Source organism: Lepisosteus platostomus, chromosome 8, assembly GCF_059453375.1.
Source record: "Lepisosteus platostomus isolate fLepPlt1 chromosome 8, fLepPlt1.hap1, whole genome shotgun sequence".
NCBI classification, from domain to species: domain Eukaryota; kingdom Metazoa; phylum Chordata; class Actinopteri; order Semionotiformes; family Lepisosteidae; genus Lepisosteus; species Lepisosteus platostomus.
In genome coordinates this window covers 37,001,287-37,024,064 of record NC_142618.1, presented here as the reverse complement: position 1 = coordinate 37,024,064, position 22,778 = coordinate 37,001,287, and the positions used below count along the sequence as shown (strand labels likewise).

General features: G+C 39.1%; 1 protein-coding gene across 2 annotated transcripts in view; it reads left to right on the top strand.

Moving 5' to 3' along the window:
- The first annotated feature begins 7,825 nt into the window (after window positions 1-7,825).
- The window catches only part of nrbp2a (nuclear receptor binding protein 2a), a 96,731-nt gene continuing 81,778 nt past the window's right edge, over window positions 7,826-22,778 (top strand). Inside the window, exon 1 of one of the 2 annotated variants that reach the window (XM_088643258.1) lies at window positions 7,826-8,524. In XM_088643258.1, coding sequence (XP_088499384.1) covers window positions 8,405-8,524 — 120 coding nt within the window. In that variant the 5' untranslated portion in view covers window positions 7,826-8,404. The remainder of the gene's footprint in view (window positions 8,525-22,778) is intronic. The other variant, XM_088643257.1, reaches the window with a different exon arrangement.

Here is a 22,778-nt window from a genome sequence, read left to right as displayed (position 1 = left end):
TTGTCAATGATTGCAAGCTATTCAAAGACTCTTTCAGTGCCTCTTTACTATGCAGTAGAATTGATATGTAACTGTTCAGTGGCTCCATGTTTTTTTGTGTTTCATGAGTATTGGCATTCACAACTGTGAATACATGGTTTGACCAACATATGCCTCTGTCCGATGCCTCCTTTATTTCTAGAAAACAAACACAATCTATGCTATGTGTTGGCTGTGTTGTGATGGTTTGATCATTTGCTTTAATTCTAAATTTCTGTCCAATGCACGAAAGTACCGCCCAATAATGTCCACCTTTGCTTATAGACTTTCCTTCATGGCATATTGTTGATTTAATAGTACATTGCACTTTAAGAACAGCTTCCAATTTCAACTGCAGTTCGCAGTGGAATGTGCTCTGGAAATCTGAATCACAATAGTTTGTGGACAAGAGCTAAATCGTTGCTTCCAGACCATTGTTTGCTTACACTTTGAGCAATTCTGCGTGACTATGTTTTCTAGTAAAGACTTATGTATGAGGGTAGATAAACCCATGAAAAAATTAGCTATATGTGCAACCAAAAAATTATTGACTTTAAGTATTTCGGTATGCAAGAAACTACAGTTCTAGCAAAAGTCTACAAGGAAAGTAATAAAGGTACTGTTTACTTGGCCACAAACGACCCAGGACATAAGGGGAATTATTAAATCTGCTGGGTCAATTTCTCTCTTGAAATCTATTGAAGATATCACTTCAGATATCTCATCTGACACTGGCTTTGAAAAGTATCTGCTAGGATTGTTGATGGCAGGTTTGACCAAATTCAGTAAGCAGCCAGGCATAATCTTAAAACCTTTTGAATAGAATTCCATATTTATTTACGTCTGTATTGCATTCATATTAGCAACACACTACATGACAAAATTAAACCAGCACTTGTTTAGGGCTTTTTTTTACCTGTTTTTGAGAATTTAATGATAGATGGCTTGTTGTGATCATTTGGACGACCATCAATTTTGCATTTATCATTTAGACTAAGAATGTTTGATTGATGGCACAGTCATATATGGTGGGACAGGACTGAATGGTATAATTTGAATAAATCCTTTCACTTATTTGCTAGTTTTATCTCCACTTTCAGGTGTCTGTTTCAAAAATCAAACTGCAGCTGGTTTGCCACTATCAAGTAGCTTATTGGCTTGATGTTCAGATTTAATTTTTCTCAGACTGGATGTGCTGCACCCAACCCCAGACGTTATTTGCGCCTTTCCTAGCAACTCATTATATAAGTTATACACCCTGACATTTATCATTTCCTCTCCCAATTTCTGTCTTTCATGTTTACTAGATGGTCTTGGTTTTAAAGTCTCACAAGGATGCTCTGTCAGCCCTCTGTAAACAACCTGAAAATGTAGATTTTGCAGGGTTTCAGGGGTGATAACAAAATTCATTTTACAGGACTTATGACCACAGTACCCATGTATTTTCAGATACAGTGGTTCCTAGAACAACTTCTAATACAGATGTATTAAACCTGAGTGCATGACTTAAACATTATGACACAATATTGGTTTGTCTCATTGATTTTTGCTGCAAACACATGTTCTCATAACAGCTACCATCTAGATTCATACCATCGGCATCACTTCTGCAGGCATCCATACTGTGCATTTTACTTTCAGGAGTAATAACATGAGGAACAATTTCCATGGGTGACGGATACACTATATGCAATACTATTTTCCACTTCTGTGTCACCATTTAGCTTCACCTCCCTATCCTGGGAAAACATCTGTTTATTGTCTGACTTACCACAATAAGCCCCAAAAATGAGATAATCCAGCGCTGTTTGAACACCAATGCTGACATGTGATACATCAATGTTACTTTTTTTTGTTACATCTGACTTATGTATTACACTGCTGATTGCTTCATATTTGTTCAAGAAACCGAACCCAGTTTTTAATGCCATGACTTTAACATCACATTTTTCTGAGCAACACAGAAACCCCACAGATTCAATATCTTTGTCATTCTGTGTAATACCTACACAAAGTTAAACCTCTCATTGCAAGCATTACACTCCACCTTTGTTTTTTTGTCTGTTGGGTAATTTACAGATGCATTACAGTTTATGCCTTTTCAAAACATCGCCAGTCATCCACTCTGTGCCTAGGAACTGTGTTTTATTGTACGCTTATTCAGTGTCACAGCTATGGTTTTGGTCGCAATACTTTGATCTTCAGTGTCAGCATTACTTTGGGTGGGATCACGGTTGTTGTTTGGGTGTTGTAACCCTGCACCATCACTGGACGGTCCCAGTCTGGGAACAGCAAGTAATAATTAATAATAATTGCTTACACTTATATAGCACTTTTCTGGACACTCCACTCAAAGCGCTTTACAGGTAATGGGGACTCCCCTCCACCACCATCAATGTGCAGCACCCATCTGGATGATGCGACGGCGGCCATAGTGCGCCAGAACGCTCACCACACATCAGCTATCCGTGGGGAGGAGAGCAGAGTAATGTAGCCAGTTCATAGATGGGGATTATTATTCATGATTGGTAAAGGCCAATGGGAAATTTGGCCAGGATGCCGGGGTTACACCCCTACTCTTTTCGAGAAACGCCCTGGGATTTTTAATGACCACAGAGAGTCAGGACCTCAGTTTTATGTCTCATCCGAAGGACGGCGCCTGTTTACAGTATAGTGTCCCCGTCAATATACTGGGGCATTAGGACCCACACGGACCGCAGGGTGAGCGCCCCCTGCTGGCCCCACTAACACCTCTTCCAGCAGCAACCTTAGTTTTCCCAGGTGGTCTCCCATCCAGGTACTGACCAGGCTCACACCTGCTTAGCTTCAGTGGGTTGCCAGTTGTGAGTTGCAGGGTGATATGGCTGCTGGCCTATAAGTAGTCTTATAAACCCCAGCAACTTTAGCAAAGACACTTATATGACAAAACCATGGTTAAGTACTATTATCTGACGGTCTGTAGAGAAGATCTGAAGTATTTTTGGAGAGGCACAAATGTTTGTTTGGTCGGGAGGGAGGTGAGACCGCTCTCTGTCCATTCCTGCATGGTCCCAGTCTAGGAATGGGAGGTGCTCTATAAACCCCAGTAACTTTAGCAAAGACACCTATCTGACAAAAACATGATGATTTTCTATTAGCTGAGGGTCTATAGAATAGATTAAAGGTATTTTTGAAGAGGTACAAATATTGGTTTGGTCGGGAGGGGGGTGAGACCACTCTCTGCACCATCACTGCGCGGTCCCAGTCTGGGAATAGGAGGTGCTCTGTAAACGCCAGCAGTTTGTTGTTTAGATCAGGCCATTTTCTGAAAGTGCACATGAAAACGAAATCTGTGGCATACAATGTAAAGGAATACATAAGGGAATATTAAGAACACAAGCAAGATCTAAATATTAAGAACAACACCAGTGGCCAATTTGTTGGTCAAAATCTGTCGCATGGTCAATGTATCACAAACAAGGTGATTTCCACCAAATAAAATACTCTTTTCATATAGACAGACATACAATTAAATTATATGTAGTGACAATTGTCTGACAAGTCACTTTGATTTTCTGGATCATTGTAAAGCTGTAGATTATATCATGATTTTCATTGGAGAACCAAGTGTCATTCCCGTTTCTCCTAAACATTAAAAGAAAAGGGAAGTTTTTCAAATGAAGCAGAATACCTGCAATTTTGTATATTTGTTTTTTGTCAATGGAGGAGATGGTGAGACATTAATCTACTAGATAGAGAGGATTGTAACTTATGATAATTAAAGTGGTAGGTAGATGTCTAATGTATTGGCCGTGTTCCAAACTAAGAATTTTGCATGTAAAAAATTATAATATTTTTTTTTCTATCTGGGACATTGAAAAGTAGCTAGGAGGATTATTGATTACATTACAGGTTTTATTGACCCAATCAAGATTGCCAATCTGACCCGTTTCTGAGAATGTATTGATAAATGGCTTGTTGTGATAATTTGGATGACCATCGATTTTGCATTTATCATTTAGACTAAAAATTTTAGATTGTCCCGATGGGGGTTTTTGGAATGAACACCTGAGCTGTTGTGGAATTTTCTTTTTCTTGTTCCATTCCTCCTCTTCCACAAGGGCAGGAAACCTACTTATTCTAGACAGATTTAGTCTTATTTTATCACAGAATTCACTTCCGTGTGCTTTGTAAAGAGTTCCTAACCTTTCCACACATTCATCGATTCTAATCTTTTCATAATTAAGAAACAGTTGTTTAGTATTTTTTAAATTAATCTCAGAAATTGATGTAGTCCTGTCAATATACTTTTGGTCTGTTTTTTGGTATTGCTGTAATCTGCCCATTAGTATGTCTGTCCATATTGGGATAGATGACAAGAAATTTGAAAAAAAAAATTCTAACAGTTTCAAACCCAAATAGGCATTGGGCCCTTTGTTCTCCTGTTTGTTTAAATTTTTGTTTGGTTGGGAGGGGAGTGAGACCACCAGACCGGGAACGAGAAGTGCCCCTATAAACTAGAGCAACATTTGCAAAGACGTTTATCTGGCGTTACTATCTGGTTATATACTATTAGTTGAGGGTCTGTAGAATAGATCTGAGCTACTTTTTGATAGGCACAATTTTTTTTTGTCAGGAATCAGACTGTTTCTTGTCTAGCAGTGCACAGCACTGTGTCAATTTGCAAGGAGGAAGTGATATAAAAACACCAAAAAGATTGCAAGAGAGCAAAAAAATAATGAAGAATGGCAATTTCCTATTACCCATGGGTCTCTTTATCACATTCAACCTAGTTTAGAGGATGTACAAATTCTAAAGCTGGTTTAAAGAGGATTTTATTTTGAAAGGTCGCTTAATGTAGCTAGCTTCACACTACTCCATGTAAGAATTAGCAGTTACATAGATTTTCTTAAGTTCTGATCATTTCTGACCATTTCTGAGTGTGCATAAAGTTTTGTAAACACGAGTCACATTGGGCCACAGATTGTACGTACCCATGTCAGAATTAGCAGTTACACACATTTTCTTGTGTTCTCATAATTTCTGACAATTCCTGAGTGTTTTGAAAACAGTAGTCACATTGGGGAGACAGAATAATGTATCAGCGTTAGTTTTAGTGGTTACACACGTTTTGGTGGGTTCTGATCATTTCTGAGTGTGCATGAACTTTTGAAAACACGAGTCACATTGGGGTGACAGAAAAACATATCAGTGTTAGTTTTAGCAGTTACGCACGTTTTCTTGTGTTCTCATCATTTCTGACAAATTCTGAGTGTGCATGAAGTTTTGAAATCACTAGTCACATTGGGGAGACAGATTGTATCTATGAATTGGCTTCATTACTCTGCTCTCCTCCCCACTGATAGCTAATGTGTGGTGAGTGTTCTGGCGCGCTATTTCTGCCATCGCATCATCCAGGTGGATGCTGCACATTGGTGGTGGTGGAGGGGAGTCCCCATTACCTGTAAAGCGCTTTGAGTGGAGTATCCAGAAAAGCCCTATATAAGTGTAAGCAATTATAATTATTATTATTATTGTACATACCCATGTCAAAATTAGCAGTTACATGCGTTTTGTTGAGTTCTGATCATTTCTGACCATTTCTGAGCATGCATGAAGTTTTGAAAACACTAGTCACATTGGGGAGACAGATTGTACCTTCCAATGTCAGAATTAGCAGTTACATGCGTTTTTTGGAGTTCTCATCATTTCTGACCATTTCTGAGTGTGCATGAAGTTTTGAAAACACTAGTCACACTGGGGCAATAGATTGTACGTACCCATGTCAAAATTAGCAGTTACATGCATTTTGTTGAGTTCTGATCATTTCTGACCATTTCTGAGTGAGCATGAAGTTTTGAAAACACGAGTCACATTGGGGAGACAGAATAACGTATCAGTGTTAGTTTTAGCAGTTACACACGTTTTGTTGAATTATCATCATTTCTGACAATTTCTGAGTGTGCGTGAAGTTTTGAAAACACTAGTCACATTGGGGAGACAGATTGTACGTACCCTTGAAAGAATTAGCAGTTACACGCATTTTGTTGAGTTCTGATAATTTCTGACCATTTCTGAGTGTGTTTGAAGTTTTGATAACACTAGTCACATTGGGGAGACAGATTGTATCTATGAATTGGCTTCATTACTCTGCTCTCCTCCCCACTGATAGCTAATGTGTGGTGAGTGTTCTGGCGCACTATTGCTGCCGTTGCATCATCCAGGTGGATACTGGACATTGGTGGTGGTGGAAGGGAGACCCCATTACCTGTAAAGCGCTTTGAGTGGAGTATCCAGAAAAGCGCTATATATGTGTAAGCAATTATAATAATTATTATTGTAAATACCCGTGTCAGAATTAGCAGTTACACGAGTTTTGTTGAGTCCTGATCATTTCTGACCATTTCTGAGTGTGCATGAAGTTTAGAAAACACTAGTTACATTGGGGTGACAGATTGTATGTACCCATGTCAAAACTAGCAGGTACATGCGTTTTGTTGAGTTCTGATCATTTCTGACCATTTCTGAGCGTACATGAAGTTTTGAAAACACTAGTCACATTGGGGAGACAGATTGTATCTATGTATTGGCTTCATTTCTCTGCTCTCCTCCCCACTGATAGCTAATGTGTGGTGAGTGCTCTGGCGCACTATTTCTGCCATCACATCATCCAGGTGGATGCTGCACATTGGTGGTGGTGGAGGGGAGTCCCCATTACCTGTAAAGCGCTTTGAGTGGAGTATCCAGAAAAGCACTATATAAGTGTAAGCAATTATAATTATTATTATTGTACCTTCCCATGTTAGTTTTAGCAGTTACACACATGTTATTGAGTTCTTATAATTTCTGACAAATTCTGAGTGTGCATGAAGTTTTGAAAACACTAGTCACATTGGGGAGAGAGATTGTAGCTACCGGTGTAAGAATTAGCAGTTAGACACGTTTTGTTGAGTCCTGATCATCTCTGATAATTTCTGAGTGTGCATGAAGTTTTGAAAAAACTAGCCACATTGGGGTGACAGCACTTCCACGTAGTTTTCACTTGTGTCTTGTATCATTTTAAGCTTCTAGTGTAACTCTAATGTAAACCCTTGACGATAATGTTTTGGGAAGGGCTTTATAACAAATAAAATGTGTATTGATTGATTTATTGATTGATTATACTCTTTCAATTGTCATTATATTTGGAATTAGTTGTGTGTTTATTTGTCAGACATTTTAAAATCTAGAAGTGTTGTATTGTTCATGTTTCACAACGAACTTCATTGATTTTGTGTTCAGAGTATGAATATGTTATCTGCTGGTTAAAACCACACGGTACATACTGTATAAACTCATTTACATACATTTAGGGTCACTTTCCTATGATTACCAACACAAGTAGGGCGGTTCTTCGAACCTATGGGGCGGTGCGTCGAGCCGAACGCTACCTATCCTATAGTCTCTTTAAAAGATTGTGATGATGACTATATCCCCCTGTGTTAAAATTGTAAAAGACAGAGGGAGAGTGAAGAGACAGAAAAGAATAAAAATAAAAATATATCATATATTGCCCCGTAAATATGATGTGATATTATAATATACATTTGGTATATACGCCCTATTAAGATGCTTGAATTTAAAATTAAAATAAACAAAATGTACCTGACATTCTCTTTATCGTGCCATAATTTTGAATTGACGCATTAACGTAATACTTGAGGTATTGTTCAGTATGTCTGCTCCCTTGCGTGTTCGACATTGCAAAGTGCAATTACGCAGAATGTCCACATGTTACGGTAACTGGATGCAGAGTAAATATTTGAGACCCACAGGGGGAGACTGTATTCAAATCGTGAATGATGTATGTGTGGGCAGGGACTAGCAGTCCAGAGGGGGTTGATATATGTAGAAAAGTAAACACTGTAAAAGAAGAAACCGGGAAGCCAAGTGAGTGAAGGCGTGCCTTTTTTTGGTCAAAATATACATAAACTCGTGGTGTATCTCGTTTTCTGCAAAATTCGTTCCCTATCAATATGCGCCAGCAGGCTGTTCTCATGGAGCCCATGAAAGCAAAATAAAGCTTTTTCTCGTGGATTCTTAAGGTCCACCCCCTCACGTTTTAATTTTGGGTATTCAATCGCTACCAAATCCGACACATTCACGGAGAAATGTGTCTTTTTAAAACAAAAATCGGATACTTCGATTTTTCATTTTCTAGTATGTTATCATGTGCTTTAATTGCGCCAATGAATTTATTTTAAACTAACCATCTGAAGATTATATCTCATGCTGCCGTGTGCCGTGGGGAGTTACTGTTATCACAACAGTACTGCAATTTTAGACCCAATTGCTGCGTAGACGTAGTAGTAACTCGCCTATGTAGGGACGTTTTGAAGACGAAGGAGTGAGAAATCGCAAGAAAAACATGACTATGTCCGTCCCGGAGAGGAGCTCTGGGTCTGGGGGAAAGGAGGAGGAGAGCGAGGATGAGAGCGAGATTTTGGAAGAAAGCCCCTGCGGCCGTTGGCAGAAGCGAAAAGAGCAGGTAGGTCTGAAATGTCCATTCTTGGCGATTACACTCGTAACAATTGTGCCTTTTCTTACGAAATTCAAGACATGCCTGATAAGAAGCGTTGCGTTATAACTGTTGCCAGCATTACCCGATGATCAATGAACTGGATCTCCGTCGTTTAAACCTTCTCTGACGGCTGCATTGACTTTTAGCCAGAATGACAGAAAGGTATTCATATCATGTTAAAGTTAACATGGCTTCTGTATTTAATTATTTGTTTCGGGATCAAACTGTCTCCCCCACCTCCTTCTAAAAGCGTCTGGCGTCGTTTGTGAGCAGCCTATTTTACAGCACGTAGAACAATCACATGATATTGCAAGGGTACGGTCCGTGAACTCCTAAAAGCCAGTCTGTGTGCTTCCATTATGCCTGCTTTAATATCCGATTTTGCGAGTATTGATCCTGTGCTTTCAATAGCGGTTTAAAGGAGCAAGTGGGGACGGACTGTGAAAAGTAACCCGTTTCAGCTGCTTGTTCTGATAGTGTATCTCTCATTCGTCCAGAGGGATTTAATATGGTGAACGGGCACCATACAGATACAGATTATAATCTATATGGGGGAAGGGACTATTTGGAGGTTCTTGTTAAATTGTGGGATTACAGAGGAGGAAAACCAGGCTCGTGATCTGGAATAATATTGGCCAGAGTGCTCTTTGTGTGCTGCCGTATCAGGGATTAATATTAATAATTGACAACTCAACCTTTTCAGAATTTTAAATAAATAACAATACAATAGATTTGAGAAATTGTATAATTTATATTATTTACTACTACTAGTTTTTTCAACTTTTAGTACAGCACATCACTGTTGGCTCCTAGCCCGGATTAAATAAAATCGATGTTACTAGCGCTGTAGGAAAGCAATGCGAGTTCAGATTTTATGTGATCGTGATTAGTATATGAACCCAGAAGCACAGAGACAAGATATTGTGAAATATGTATATTTCACATATTATATACCGGATCATTAATCAACAGTTAATAATTAAGACAAAAAAGTCTTAATTATTAACTGTTGATTAATGATCCGGTTATTAATATTGAATACCATGTTTACATGTATTGTGACAAGTGTGCATTACTATTGTTTAAACATGAACAGGGACGAAACATTTCACAGATCAGATGAAGAAAATCAAGGTTTGCACACTTTATATGATACAACACATTGAATAACACGCATTTCAGTATGTTTGTTGTCGAGGTTTTGCGTTTTTGATTTACGATTCATCTTCAGTAGCCAGCGAAAATAATTAAATTAGTTAAATATCTGCAGTGTCTAGGATGCGCACTTTGCACACAAATAACAAATACTTACGGGAATCTTCCGTTTCAGTGTTTTCAGATTTAATTACTCCGTTCATTATTCAGTGTCTGTTTTACAGTTCTGCAGCCAGAATAAAACCATACATGATAACGCAGTGTGATGGTCCTTGTGAATAATACAGGCATGGAGATAATGATGGATTATATTCATTTATATTTGGAATGCTATGTAGTTCTTTGGGATTTAAATGTTTTTCTATGTAGTGTAACCTCCTGGCACTGCCCCCACGTGACATATTCTATGACTCTTACAAAGATTTGTTTTTCTACAATTATAGACTAACTCTCAGACTGAAGGAATTTGTCTCCATTTGGAGAAAAGTTTGGTTGGAATTGAATGGTGCTACTTCACAAACAGCTGCAATTTAAACTTTTTGCCAATGTGACATCAAAATCTCTGCCGTGGAGCAAAACATGACAAAAGGGATGTCAGTTTAATGCATGGTGGTGCACTCAGGTAAAGATATGCACGTTTTGCTTGGTCCAGTGGGACTATAGCATTTCAAGGTATCCCAAAATCTTTACAAGCAAAATCAGTACTAAATTTAATTATATAAACCAAAATGATCCATTCACTTTCAGATAGCTCTTAACAACAACATGTATCTATCTAAGTTTGAAGGAGAGACCAGGAGAAGTGTTGCTGGTCATAGAAATAGGATTCCAAGCTGGAAGACAGTTACCTGCTCTTCATCCTGATTTGTGACACATCTGCAGACAGATTTGGAGTGCACAGGCATCATGCAAATTTAGATTGGCTATGAGAGGAGACAGAGTCACTCAGGTAGACACTGAGAAGATTAAGAAGACTTTCAATATTAAAAATAACACTTGAACAGAACATTTTGGTGGCACTCTGACACAGTGGTTTTAATTGCTGTCTCTCAGCACTGGGGCCCTGTGTTCAATTCCAGACAAGGGTGCTGTCTGTGTGGAGTTTGTATGTTCTTCCCATGTTTGTACGGGTTTCCTCCAGGTGCTTCAGTTTCCTCCTGGAGTCCTAAAACATACTGGAATGTTAATTGGCCCTGGTATGCATGTCTGTGTCTGTGTGTGCCCTGCGATGGACTGGCATCCCATCCAGGGTGTACCCTGCCTTGCACCTGCTGCTACCCAGGATAGGCTCTGGTTCTGAATTGGAAGAAGCAGTTAGAAAATGGATGGATGGGAAGACTTTTATAATTCAACCTTTCACATTATTCCACTTTTAACTTTGTAATATTCATTCTATTATGTTAGGAGCCTTCTCTTTTGTATTAGTTAATTCAAGTGCAATGTTCCAAAGTTTGCACTACATGCTATGGTGCACAAGTAGCTGACTCATAAAAGGCTCTACTTGCTGAAATGCATAGCATATATTCCTTGAGTATAAAGTAGGCTTCTTACTTTTTTGGGCTGGGCTTTATTTCCCAGTCTGATGAGACTGTGTCTAATCTGTGCCTCAGCAGTTATCTACAGAAGTGTAGTTCTTACAGTATATACAGTACGACTCTGGGGTAAGCCACGTGGTTATCTCTTACTCACACTCTTGTTTAGTAAAAAACATCTATATGTAATTTGCTTCCTTATTATCTTTCTGTCAGTTGTCCAGGGTGTTGTGCAATTAAGCTTTAATTTCCCAGTCATTGACTTGCTGCCTCTTTGTTTTATTTTTAGTCTGTCACTGCTAATGTCTCCATGTGTATAATGTTTCTTCTGTTACTCTGTTTATGGACAGGTTTCTGTAGCTCAGGAGTGTATTGTGGTACTGTATTCTATTCTACTATACTCATTCATGCATCTTACCTGTAGGATCATGTGAGAGACAGATTTGTCATAACTCCATTGTCATTATAATTTCTAATTTAACTAGAAAAATCAGTTCAGAACAAATTCACTTTTACAATATAATCTTGAGATTAACCATATATACTGCTGAGCCTTTACCAGAGAAATATGATTTGAATTCACAGGCCTCTCTTTGGGAGTCCCGAGCCCTAACCCTTCTTCCAACACTGCTTCTTCAAACTCACAGCAGAATTGTTAAACTGCCTGATTAACATAAAGACACTCTAGGACACCATCCTAAATACTGTTTTGGACTGGTTACAACTTATATTAAGAGGGCTTTTTGGAAATACTGCATTTACCCAATCAGTGTAGTGCTTTTACTCTTCTTCAATAAAAAAAATGCTCAGGTCTGAAAAAAGTGAAAAGTGTTTTGGTTCTGTTTTAAATTGGGCCTGTTGTTGAAGGCAGTCCTCTGGTTCTCTGCCTCTAGGTTTGCTATGACAGTCTTCTGTCAGGGAAATTACAAGGGGATCATGAACACTTTCTCACCCTCCCCTATGAGATTTACTTAACCTTTCTGTAAAGTCAGTTACAGTTTAGAAATTAATGACCTGTAGACAAGTCTTTTAGGAAGAAGTTGTTGTTCGCATACAGCCCGTGCAGTTTCCCTGCGAGAAGCAGCTCCTGTGAGAGAACAGCTGCCGTCACCTAATGGCGGTTGTGAAGGCTCGAGCAGGAGCTTGGAAACATCCAGGGGGAGGGGAGAAGTTCTTTTTCACCATGTGACACCCAATTTAAAAGCTTTTCAGGCTGACAGAGTCAGCTGAGGGCAAAAACATATAGGTAATGAGACAAGTTTGACTGCAGAAATACAAGGGAGGCCAAAAAGAAAAGGAGAGCAGTTGACCTATTTTGCTGCAGTTGTAGCCAGAATGTTTGCCTTTACCCACTGATCTATAGGTTTGCAGTTGCCTAATGATCTCAGAAGCTGTTCAAGCGGCTTCTTGAAGGACTCCAGTGAATCAGTGTCCAAAACAAGCTGAGGTAGTTTGTTCCAAACAACCCACAACTGTTTGCAGACTGCCATGGAAACTGCAAGATTTCTGGTTGGTGTAGGTGTATAAATACATACACTGAATGTATTTAGAGAATAAAACCCCTCACAGCTGGAATGGCAAGGTGACCTCATAAGGTAATTTGGTGTCTATAGGTGCTGTTGTTTTGTGTGCCTTGCCAATTTTGTGGTAGTAGGTGGGAGTTATTGAGGACTGCAGCTGATCATGTCTTCTTAATGCAAAAGTGGGTTTCTTTGGTTGCAGGTAGGTAATGCAGCATTTTTTCCATGATGAGTTCATCTTCTCAAAATGTTTTACCATGATCGAAATTACCAAGAGGCAAATCCAGTTCAACAAATCAGTATAACCTCTCCCAAAAAACAGAAAACATGAATTTTGATCTGTAGTGCTTTCATTAAGCTAATGAATCCAAAAAAGCCAATTATTTTCTGTAAAATACATTAGAAAAGAAGTAAGGGGAAATACAGTATATGAGGAGTTAGAGTGGGAATTTCTCGAGTCCTATTTTTCTGGTCTGCCAGAGAGTCATTAGTGAGCCGGGTTTGTTCTGGAAGGAACCATCCCCCTAGATCACAAAAAATACAATGTTCACCATACAGCCTCATTTATTACTGTGCCTATAGAAACTGAGAACCCTCTTGAACCTTTTTTTGCATTTTGTTGTATCATTGCCTCCGAGTTTCATGCATTTAAATTAGGATTTTTTCCTCTTATCTACACACCATCCTGCACACTTTTAAGAGGAAAATGTTTTTATTGGAAAAAATACATATTAAAAAAATATATGAAAACTGAAATATCAAAGTTGAATAAGTCTCCACTCTACTGAGTTAATATGTTGTAGAAGCACCTTTGGCAACAGATATAGCTGTGAGTTTGTAGGAATAGGTCTCTGGCAAAGGTCTCTTAGAATTCTTCTGTACAAAACTGTCATAGCTCTGTGAAGCTCCTTGGGGAACATTGACAGACAGCAAGTAATGCCACATGTGTTTGACGGGATTTAGGTGGAGACTGACTGGGTCACTGAAGGAACTTTACCTTCTTGTTTCTTAGCCACTCAGTGTTGCTTTGGCTGTGTTCTCTGGGTCGTTGTCATGCTAACAGGTGAACTTGTGTCCTAGTTTCAGCTTTTTTGCAGAGGACAGCGGGTTTTCCTCAAGGACTTTTCTGTACTTTGCTCCATTCATTTTCTCTTTTATCCATACAAATGTTCCACTCTCTGCCACTGAGAAACATCCCCATAACATAATGCTGCCACTACCATGCTTCACAGTAGGGATGTTGTTCTGTGTGTGATGTTCTGTGTTTGGTTTGCACAAAAGCATTTACACTTTGCATTTAGGATAAAAAGGTCCATTTTAGTTTCAACAGACCTCAAACCTTTTTTGCCACGTGGCCGTAGAATCTCCTAAGTGTTTTGTTGTATGCTTCAAACAGGACATAGGATGGGCTTTTTTGAGTAATGGCTTCATTCTTGTCACCCTGCCATAAAGACTAGATTTGAGAAGTGCTTGGGATATTGTTGTCAGATGACACTGACCAGTCTTGGCATAAAATTCTCCAGCTCTGTCAAAGTTATCATTGGATTGTTGGTAGTCTTTCTGATCCATCTACTTCTTTCTCAGTAGTCTAGATTGGAGGAATTTGTCTGATCTAGGCGGGGTCTTGATGGGGCTGTACAATTTCAACTTCTAAGTAATTAGCATCCGTATGCTCCAACAGATACTTAAGGTGTCCTAAATATTCTCATATCCATCCCCTGACCTGTGCTTTTCCATAACTACTTTTTCCTAGAGCTCTGAGCTAATTTACAAGTGTTATCACATGGTGTGGGGGGTTGACACTTACACTTATCTTACTAGGCTATTTCAGTTTAATTATATATTTTTTTTAATTTATTTTAAATTATTTAATTTTTTTTTCCACTTGGAAAATTTGAAGTAGGTTATGTGGATAAATTATAAAAAAACTTTTAATACAATTTAATACAAAACTTTAAGAAAACAAAAACTGAAAACTTTGAAGGGGGTGTACTTTCTATAGGGATTGCACTTTATAACATGACACATGTGAGCTGTGCCAAGACAGCTGACATATCAGTGCTCTTATTTTTTAAATGAAGAGAAATCGCATTATCCTCAAATGTGTTGAAATTTTATTTTTATCTCAAGTTTTTACTTAAAGTGTATTACATGAGAATATTATGTTAGTAAATAGTGTGAATTATAATGACCCCTTCAGGGCTGGGTGGTTATGGCAGTGTGTGCTGCCTGTGTTTCTTCTGCCCTGTGGACTCACTGTACTTTCCAATTTCCAGGACCGTCTGCCTAACACTTGTTACTTAAATGTAAAAAAACTAATCATGAAAATTTAACTTCAGTTTTATTAAAAAAGCATTTTTTATATTGACTCTAGGACTTGAAAAGGAGATGCGGAAGTCTCTCAGGTCCCTGTTTACAATCGCTGGCGCCATGCATGCTGAGCTTGATGCCGTCTTTTGGATGTAAACGGCTTTTATATGTCCTGAACGGCCTCTTTATTTTTTTTTCTCTTGTTAAAGTTACTGTAAATAAAGGACAGATTTATGTAAATGCAATATACTTAAGTTCTGTTAAGAAGCCAAGCTAAACGAAGATGCATTTTGTTCAAATCTTGCAACAACTTTCTCTTTGTCTTTTGTAAAAAAGAATATGTGTCATTTAACCAAGTATGTCCAGTTGTCAAACTAAGTGTGCAGTGGATGAATTAACATAATGTACTTTTGCAGAGAAAATGTCACTCACACAGCTGTCACACAGCTTCTCAGTGACAGAAGGGGCTATGTGCTGGTATCCATTCCACTGAAACTGCATGTTTCAACGTATTTCAACATAATCAGCTGAGGATGACAGGGGCAGGACTGAGAGTCTGTGAGCTTCCAGTCATGAACTTGCATGAAGACAACAGATATGAGAAGGCTGTCTAGCATTTTGATGAGCAGTAATTGCGAATGAGCAGGCCTCTTCCAGATCTGCTCTGCTTATCCTACAGGAGATGAGGCTAGAAAGGATGCTCTAAATATAGTCTGTTTCACTTTTTCCTAAATGGAAGACTGTGTACAATGGGATCACCTGTACTACAGTTAAAACAACAATGATCAGACTATAGGGTTTTGAACCCCAGACCAGAAGGTTGTTAATTTGATGCTCCCCTTAAACCCTTGAGCAGGTAGTTCTCTCAAGTGCAGTCAATGCCTAGATGTATAAACAGGTATCCAGGTCTTCTTTGTAAATGAGAATGTGTTCTCAGTTGACTTACCCGGTAAAGTAAAGCAATCAAAAATCACCCTCTTGTTTGTAACATGTCTTAAAATATCTCTCCCAAAAAGGTGTTTTCACTTTTAATAGAATTATATTTTTAGGACATCACCACAGATGTTCATCAAAGTAGAAAAACTTTCATTTCAAACATGTAGGGGGGTATCTGAAGAATGAAAGGGTATGCTTTGAAAATGACTAAAGAAATTCAACTAAAAATAAAAAGCGTAACCGAACTTGCATGTAGACAACACATTACCATGACATTCTCACAGTGCCTCTTTCTTTCACTATAGATTAAGCTACATAGATTAAACTTCCACAGTGTCCTTGCCAGTCAGCAGATAAGAGTACCCTTGATATTCTAAAGAAAAGATCAAAAAGTATTTCTGTGTTGGACATTGGCAGCAATATTTTGCTAGCAATGTTTTTTCTTTCCAAATGATCAAGTTGTTCTTGATGAATGTGCCAAACAGCTACATTGTTCAGGCAAATTCGTTTCGTAAGAATTAGGTCTTCATTTTTCTAAGAGCACTGAAGCTACTCTCAACAGTTCCCAGCAACCCCACTAAGGCCATGGTCTAACCAGACCAAATGGCCATGAACTTCAGGCAATAAGTCCCTCAAGATTTTTGTAGCTTCAATGCTGGGATGGTAAATGAACATGTAATGACTTCCTGGTTTTGGTACTGGTGTACAATATTGTTATTTCTCTAGTGGAAAGACATTTCCTTCTGTTTCCACATTACCTTAAATTAATTTAAGAAGTGTGAAGTTAGTATTTGGTCATATACACTTTACATGCAATGTTTCAAGTCTGCAACAGATTAACATCAACAGTCTTGATAGGTTTCATTGAGAAGCTTTAACTACAAACACAGTTGTTGGGTGTTTGTAGGATTCTCTCGACTTTTAGTTTCCTCTTTAACAAGTAAAATGCTTGCTCAATAGGATTCAGGTCAGGAGATTGACTAGGCCAGTTCAAATGTTTCTACTTATTCTTCCTGATTAACTCCTTGGTTAGGTAGGCAGTATATTGTGGGTCATTGTCTTGCTGCAAGCTGACTTTCACTGTAGACCCCCCTGTTGACTAGCCTTGATGAAGACAAATGTTAATCATAATGAATTTACCTATGTAATCTCTATTCTACAAAATAACAATTTTTGTTGTTTTTTCCAGATAATGACTTGTGAATGTGATTCTTTTACATGTGATGTTTCTTTAGATACACAGAACACTGTTTTCCAAAATAGCTGAACTGGTTTCTAAATTGCTACAATGAAAAATAAGTCTGTTGACAGTTCACTATTTTTTACAACAGCATGATGAAGGTTTATTTAACAGCTGTCAGTTTTCTAATCACTTTTTGAAAATGCCATTTGTTTGTTGTTTTACATCCAGACACTTAAACATTTGATTCTTTTGTCTATGCAGATATCATGCAAAATTTACAGTGTTGGAATGATGGACATTATCTAATTTTACAGGTAATTAGCTTCTTACCAACGTGACCGTCTAACCAGTCTCTGTTACGAATACTGAGCAAGCGGTGCAAAAACTGAGGCAGCTCCAGCATTACGTGGGTTTTTGCACGGTCCCCATGTGGGAGGTTTGAGTTTTACGTGCAAATAATTAACATGCAAATTGTTAAGTCGATAAAAGGAGTCTTTCAGAAACTGGTGTGGGGAGGGATGTGCCACGCCTAAAATCGTGAACCTTGGTACCTTAGTATAATACACATTTGGTTTAAACATTAAACACAGATGCTGAAACAGATATTGAAAAAATGTTGCCTCGTGTTTCGATTTACAGCACTATTGTTTCAGCAGCTCCCCAGTCCAAGCGGAGAGAGCGCCATGAGCACGTCTGTAGTACTGTTATCTGCAACGGTTTTAAGAGTTAGCATGTTTATCAGAGAAAGTAAACTCCCAACCTATTAAACTGGTAATTTTTAAAAGGAGAAAAGTTCTTCACAGCGCAGGTCAAATTAGTGTTTCTCGCTTATCCACTGCTTATCTGCACCGTACACAACCTATAATTTTGGATTTGGAGAAAAAGAAAATGGTGATAAGTATACTAAACTGGGAGAAAAATCAGATCGTTCCTAGGGTAAAGGTTGCAGTGTGACGACGTGAAAAGTAAAACGGGAGTCTGGCTCGGCAGGTTGTGGAAGTTTTACTGCTTTTTCTCAGGAGTGCAGTACTGTTTTTATTTGCACAGCGAAAATTTAATCCAAGATGCTGTTCCCTCTTTACACAAATTCCCAGTGCAGACTATAGCCCCGAGTCATTTACTGAAGTCAGTAATTAACCTTGTGGGTGTAGACAATTTTCATAACTCTTTCTCACCTTGTAGTTCTGTAGGCTTTAGTGCTGGTTTTACAAAGCGATCAGTTAAGATAAGAAACAGATTGAACATTGTTCTCCTTTCAACACGTGCACAGTACGATTCAGTACGTTCGATGATCCTGAAGTACGTCGATGTGAAATCACGCTGCTAGTGTTTTTTAAACCATAAAAACTGTTATTTTAAGTTTAAGATCAGCAAACATTGCGCTTTTTAAAGTTTTGATGTTTGTGTACTGTACCTGAGCACTTGTAAAGATTTTAGCCATTTCTATTGGTGTTTTATCTGTTAATGATAGGTTTTGTGTCAAAATGCATTGCAGCCATTTTATACCTGAGACCTATAGAGCTGTTTTAGAGACAAATGTTGCAATTCATTCAATTTTAGAAGTTGCAGCCAAGATTATCAGTAAACCAGTAAACACAAATATTCAAAGGGGAATTACTCTGGTTAATCAAAATACAGAATAAACATCCAACACCAAAAGAGAGGTTTTATGCTAAATTTTATGCCAGGTGAGAGTTAATGCATCTTTACAATAGGGGGATAGATGTATATTCACTTTTGAGAATCCAGGTTAGTGCTTAGTCATATTTTAAAATTTAAGGCATTGGTGTTGTCATGGAATTTTGTGGTGTTTCAGGGTAGAAGGTTAACATTGTACTTTTTTGGAGTCTGTTGAACACAGGCCTCTGAGATGCCTTATTTTATATATATTGTAACTTATACTGTATGTGTTTTATGTTTAATGTTATATGATGTGTACCTTTTGTGTTATTTCGTTGTGCTATTTTTGTGATTGTTAATAAATACTTAATGTACTGTGACATTTGGTTATTTTATTTACCACTCTTAATTTCTTTTTTTTTCTGACACACCTTAATTTGTATTAACTAACAAATCATATGCAAAATTCACTTGTATTCTGTTCAACACCTTTCATATACAACATCTCAAAGTAAATGTAAGCCCCTTTCATTTACCCTTTTCAAACTAAAACAAGGCCATTAGTATAAAATAATGGCAATATAGAAATACATTTGTTCACAATAAAGGAATAAAACATTGGAATGTCTTAATTGTATGTTAATATTGTAGCACTTCGTGGTTCACGTGGGGACTCAAACTTGAGCCAAAGGGAAACCTCCCCTCAGCCCGGCAGCTGCGGTCCCTGCTATTCACAAGGAAGGGCGGTGACGTCACCGCTCTGGTAAGCCAGCTCTCACAAGCAATGGAGGCCGTATGCGTTACACTCTCCCCCCGCTTAATTCGGCGTCCTCAGCAAAGGGCTATCCCACCCCGCTTCTGACACCAATGTAATGCTTCGGGGTTCACGTGGGCGCCCTTGCCGCTGCCGCATCAGGTCAGCCCCCCACTGTCGGGGACTCGAACCTGGGCCTCCAGTTTCATTCAACAGGGACCCAGCCTCTTGAGCCAAAGGGAAATCTCCCCTCAGCCCCGTGGCTGCGGTCCCTGCTATTCACAAGGAAGGGCGGTGACGTCACCGCTCTGGTAAGCCAGCTCTCACAAGCAATGGAAGCTGTATGCATTACAATATAATCACTGTCCCTAATAAGCTATAAAATTGATTCCACATTCTAGGTGCTAAGAAAGAAAATAATTGATCTCTTGAAGGAATGTTGCTTGGTTTAGTCTGGCTAAACACAGAATCAAGTGATCTAAAGATCATGTGCAGTTTGTGTTAATCTTTGCTCTAAGCTTTTTTTAAGATTTTTATTTTTTAACGATTTTGGGGTCTGGATATATTGCATCTTATTGAGAATGGATTTTGAAACAATGCCAAGTATTACAGTAGTCAATGCAAGAAAAATACAAAAGCATACCTAAACTATTCTGTATTTGGCTGGGCAAGATAATATCATAATGGTTGGACAACATTCCCTTGGTCAAATTATAATTATGTTCTTCAAAAACCTTATTTGAATTTCAGCTTCATCAGATGTTGTATGAGGAACAAATCAGTAGTATCCCAGCATTAAACAGTTGAGGATCAGGTATATGAAATTCAGATACATCACATTCTTAAGACTCAAGCATACTGTTCAAGAGGAAACTGTGAATCAGTGTCAGGAGTGGTGGGCACATAATTTTAAGTGTCATCAGCATGGCTGTGAAGATATATGCTGTACATATTAAAGTTCTTACCTGGGAGTATTGATTTGGCTCCAGAAATAATCCTTGCAGAACAGTTGATTTTGCTCAGTGTTTTGGTGATGAACATTACTTGCTCAGTGTTTTGGTAATGAACATTACTTAATGTTTCCAAATTGCTTCCTTCAAGTTAAGTATTCTCTTGACGATGTACCTAGCGTGAAGGGTACAAGAGAGAAGAGACTATAGCACTAACAGCCTTTTCCATCCAGTCTGCTCACTAGAACAGTATAATCAGTGTTTTTAGATGCCATACTAAGAAATAGTAATCAAAGGATGGAAACACAACACAGTGCATGGCACAGTGGCACAGTGGTTAGTATTGCTACAGTTCATCACAGCACTGGGGCCCTGAGCCCAATTCAAGATTCAAGATTCAAGATTTCTTTATTTGCCACATACAAAAAGTATATTGGAATGCTTACTCGTTCAGCTGTACCCAGTAACATTAGAGAAAGAGAAAAGAAAAAAACAATAAAAATAAAAAATGCACAAATGACAAACAGACATGGACAATAAATTCAGACAATATACATTATAATACAGCCAAGAAAGGACATAGTGCAAACAGGGCAGTACTAATACAGTGCTAATATGTGCAGGTGCTAATTTGAGCTGCTTAAGATGTGGACTGCTTGGGGGAAGAAACTGTTTTTGAATCTATTGGTCAGTGTTCTGATTCTGCGATACCTACCAGAACCCAGGGGTGAAAACAGATCATGGCCAGGGTGAATCAGGTCCCAAAGTATAGCTTGAACCTGGTTGTGGCAGCGGTCGAGATATATCCGGTCCCAGTGGAAGGTAGCTCAGTCCCAGTGATTTTGTGTGCAGACCTCACAACCCTCTGTATGGCTTTTCTGTCCTGAAATGTGGCTCCACCATACCACACTGTAATACCACCGGTGAGGACACTCTCAATTGTATTACGGTAAAAATTGGTGAGTGTTGTCTTTCTCATCCCCACTTCCTTAACTGTCTCAGGAAGTGAAGGCGCTAATGGGCTTTATTGAGGATGGCAGCAATGTTCTCTGACCAGCTCAGCCTCTCAGTGATCAGGAGGCCAGAGAATCTGAAGGTGTTGACAGTTCTGACTGGAGCCCTATGAATGATGATGGGTGTATGATGCCCACTGTGCCTCCTGAAGTCCACTATAATCTCTTTTGTTTTGCTGATGTTAAGTGTGAGGTTGATGTTGTGGCACCACTCCACCAGCTCTGCTACCTCGCTCCTGTAGGCAGTTTCATCATTGTTGCTGTTAAGACCAATTACGTTGGAGTCATCTGCAAACTTGATAATGCAGTTGCTGATAATGGGATTGCTGAGGTCCAGACCCCTGAACTTGACCACCAGCCTGCCTGGCACAATTGTGTTGAAGGCTGAGCTGAAGTCAATAAATAACATGCTGGCATAGGTGTTCCTCTTGTCCAGGTGCTCGAGAGTGGTGTGAAGTGGTGTGAAGACAGCATCATCCTCTGACCTATTATTCCGATAAGCAAACTGCATGGATCCAGGAAGTCTGGGACTATACTGTTGATGTGTCCCATCACCATTTTCTCCATGCAATTCATGACTACTGAGGTGAGTGCCACCAGGCGGTAGTCATTCAGACATGACAGCTTGGTTGCTTTAGGTAGTGGCATGATAGTAGTCCTCTTGAAGCACAGTGGGACAGTAGAAAGGGATAGTGACATGTTAAATATTACAGTGAAGACAGGGGCAAGCTGTGCTCCACATGCCTTTAAAACACAGAAGGGGATGCCATCAGGGCCGGCAGCCTTGTGTGGCTTCACCTTTCCGAAGGCTCTCCGTACCTCCTGTTCAGACAGCTGCAGCACAAATTCCCCAGGCTCACTGGGCGTTCTGTGAGAAGGGTCTATGTTGTGAGCATCAAACCTCACATAGAAGTTGCAAAGGAACGAGTAATAGGTTTATTCCATGCTGAAAAGAGAAGAAAGAAAACACAACGTTTCGGCTGTGGAGCCTTCTTCAGGTGTGAACTTTTTTAGTTGGTCAGGCAGTGAATCATCAGCTGTTGTTATAACACCCTTTTCTCCTTTGTAATTAGTGATAGCCCTCAGGCCATTCCAGAAGCGCATTGTGTTAATGCCCCCACATTGTGATTCAAGCCTGTCTCTGTAGTCCCTTTTTTGCATGAAGGCCTTCTCCAGGTCATACCTGGCTTTCCTGTACAGCCCAGGGTCTCCAGATCTGAAGGCCACAGACTGCTCCTTCAGCTTAGC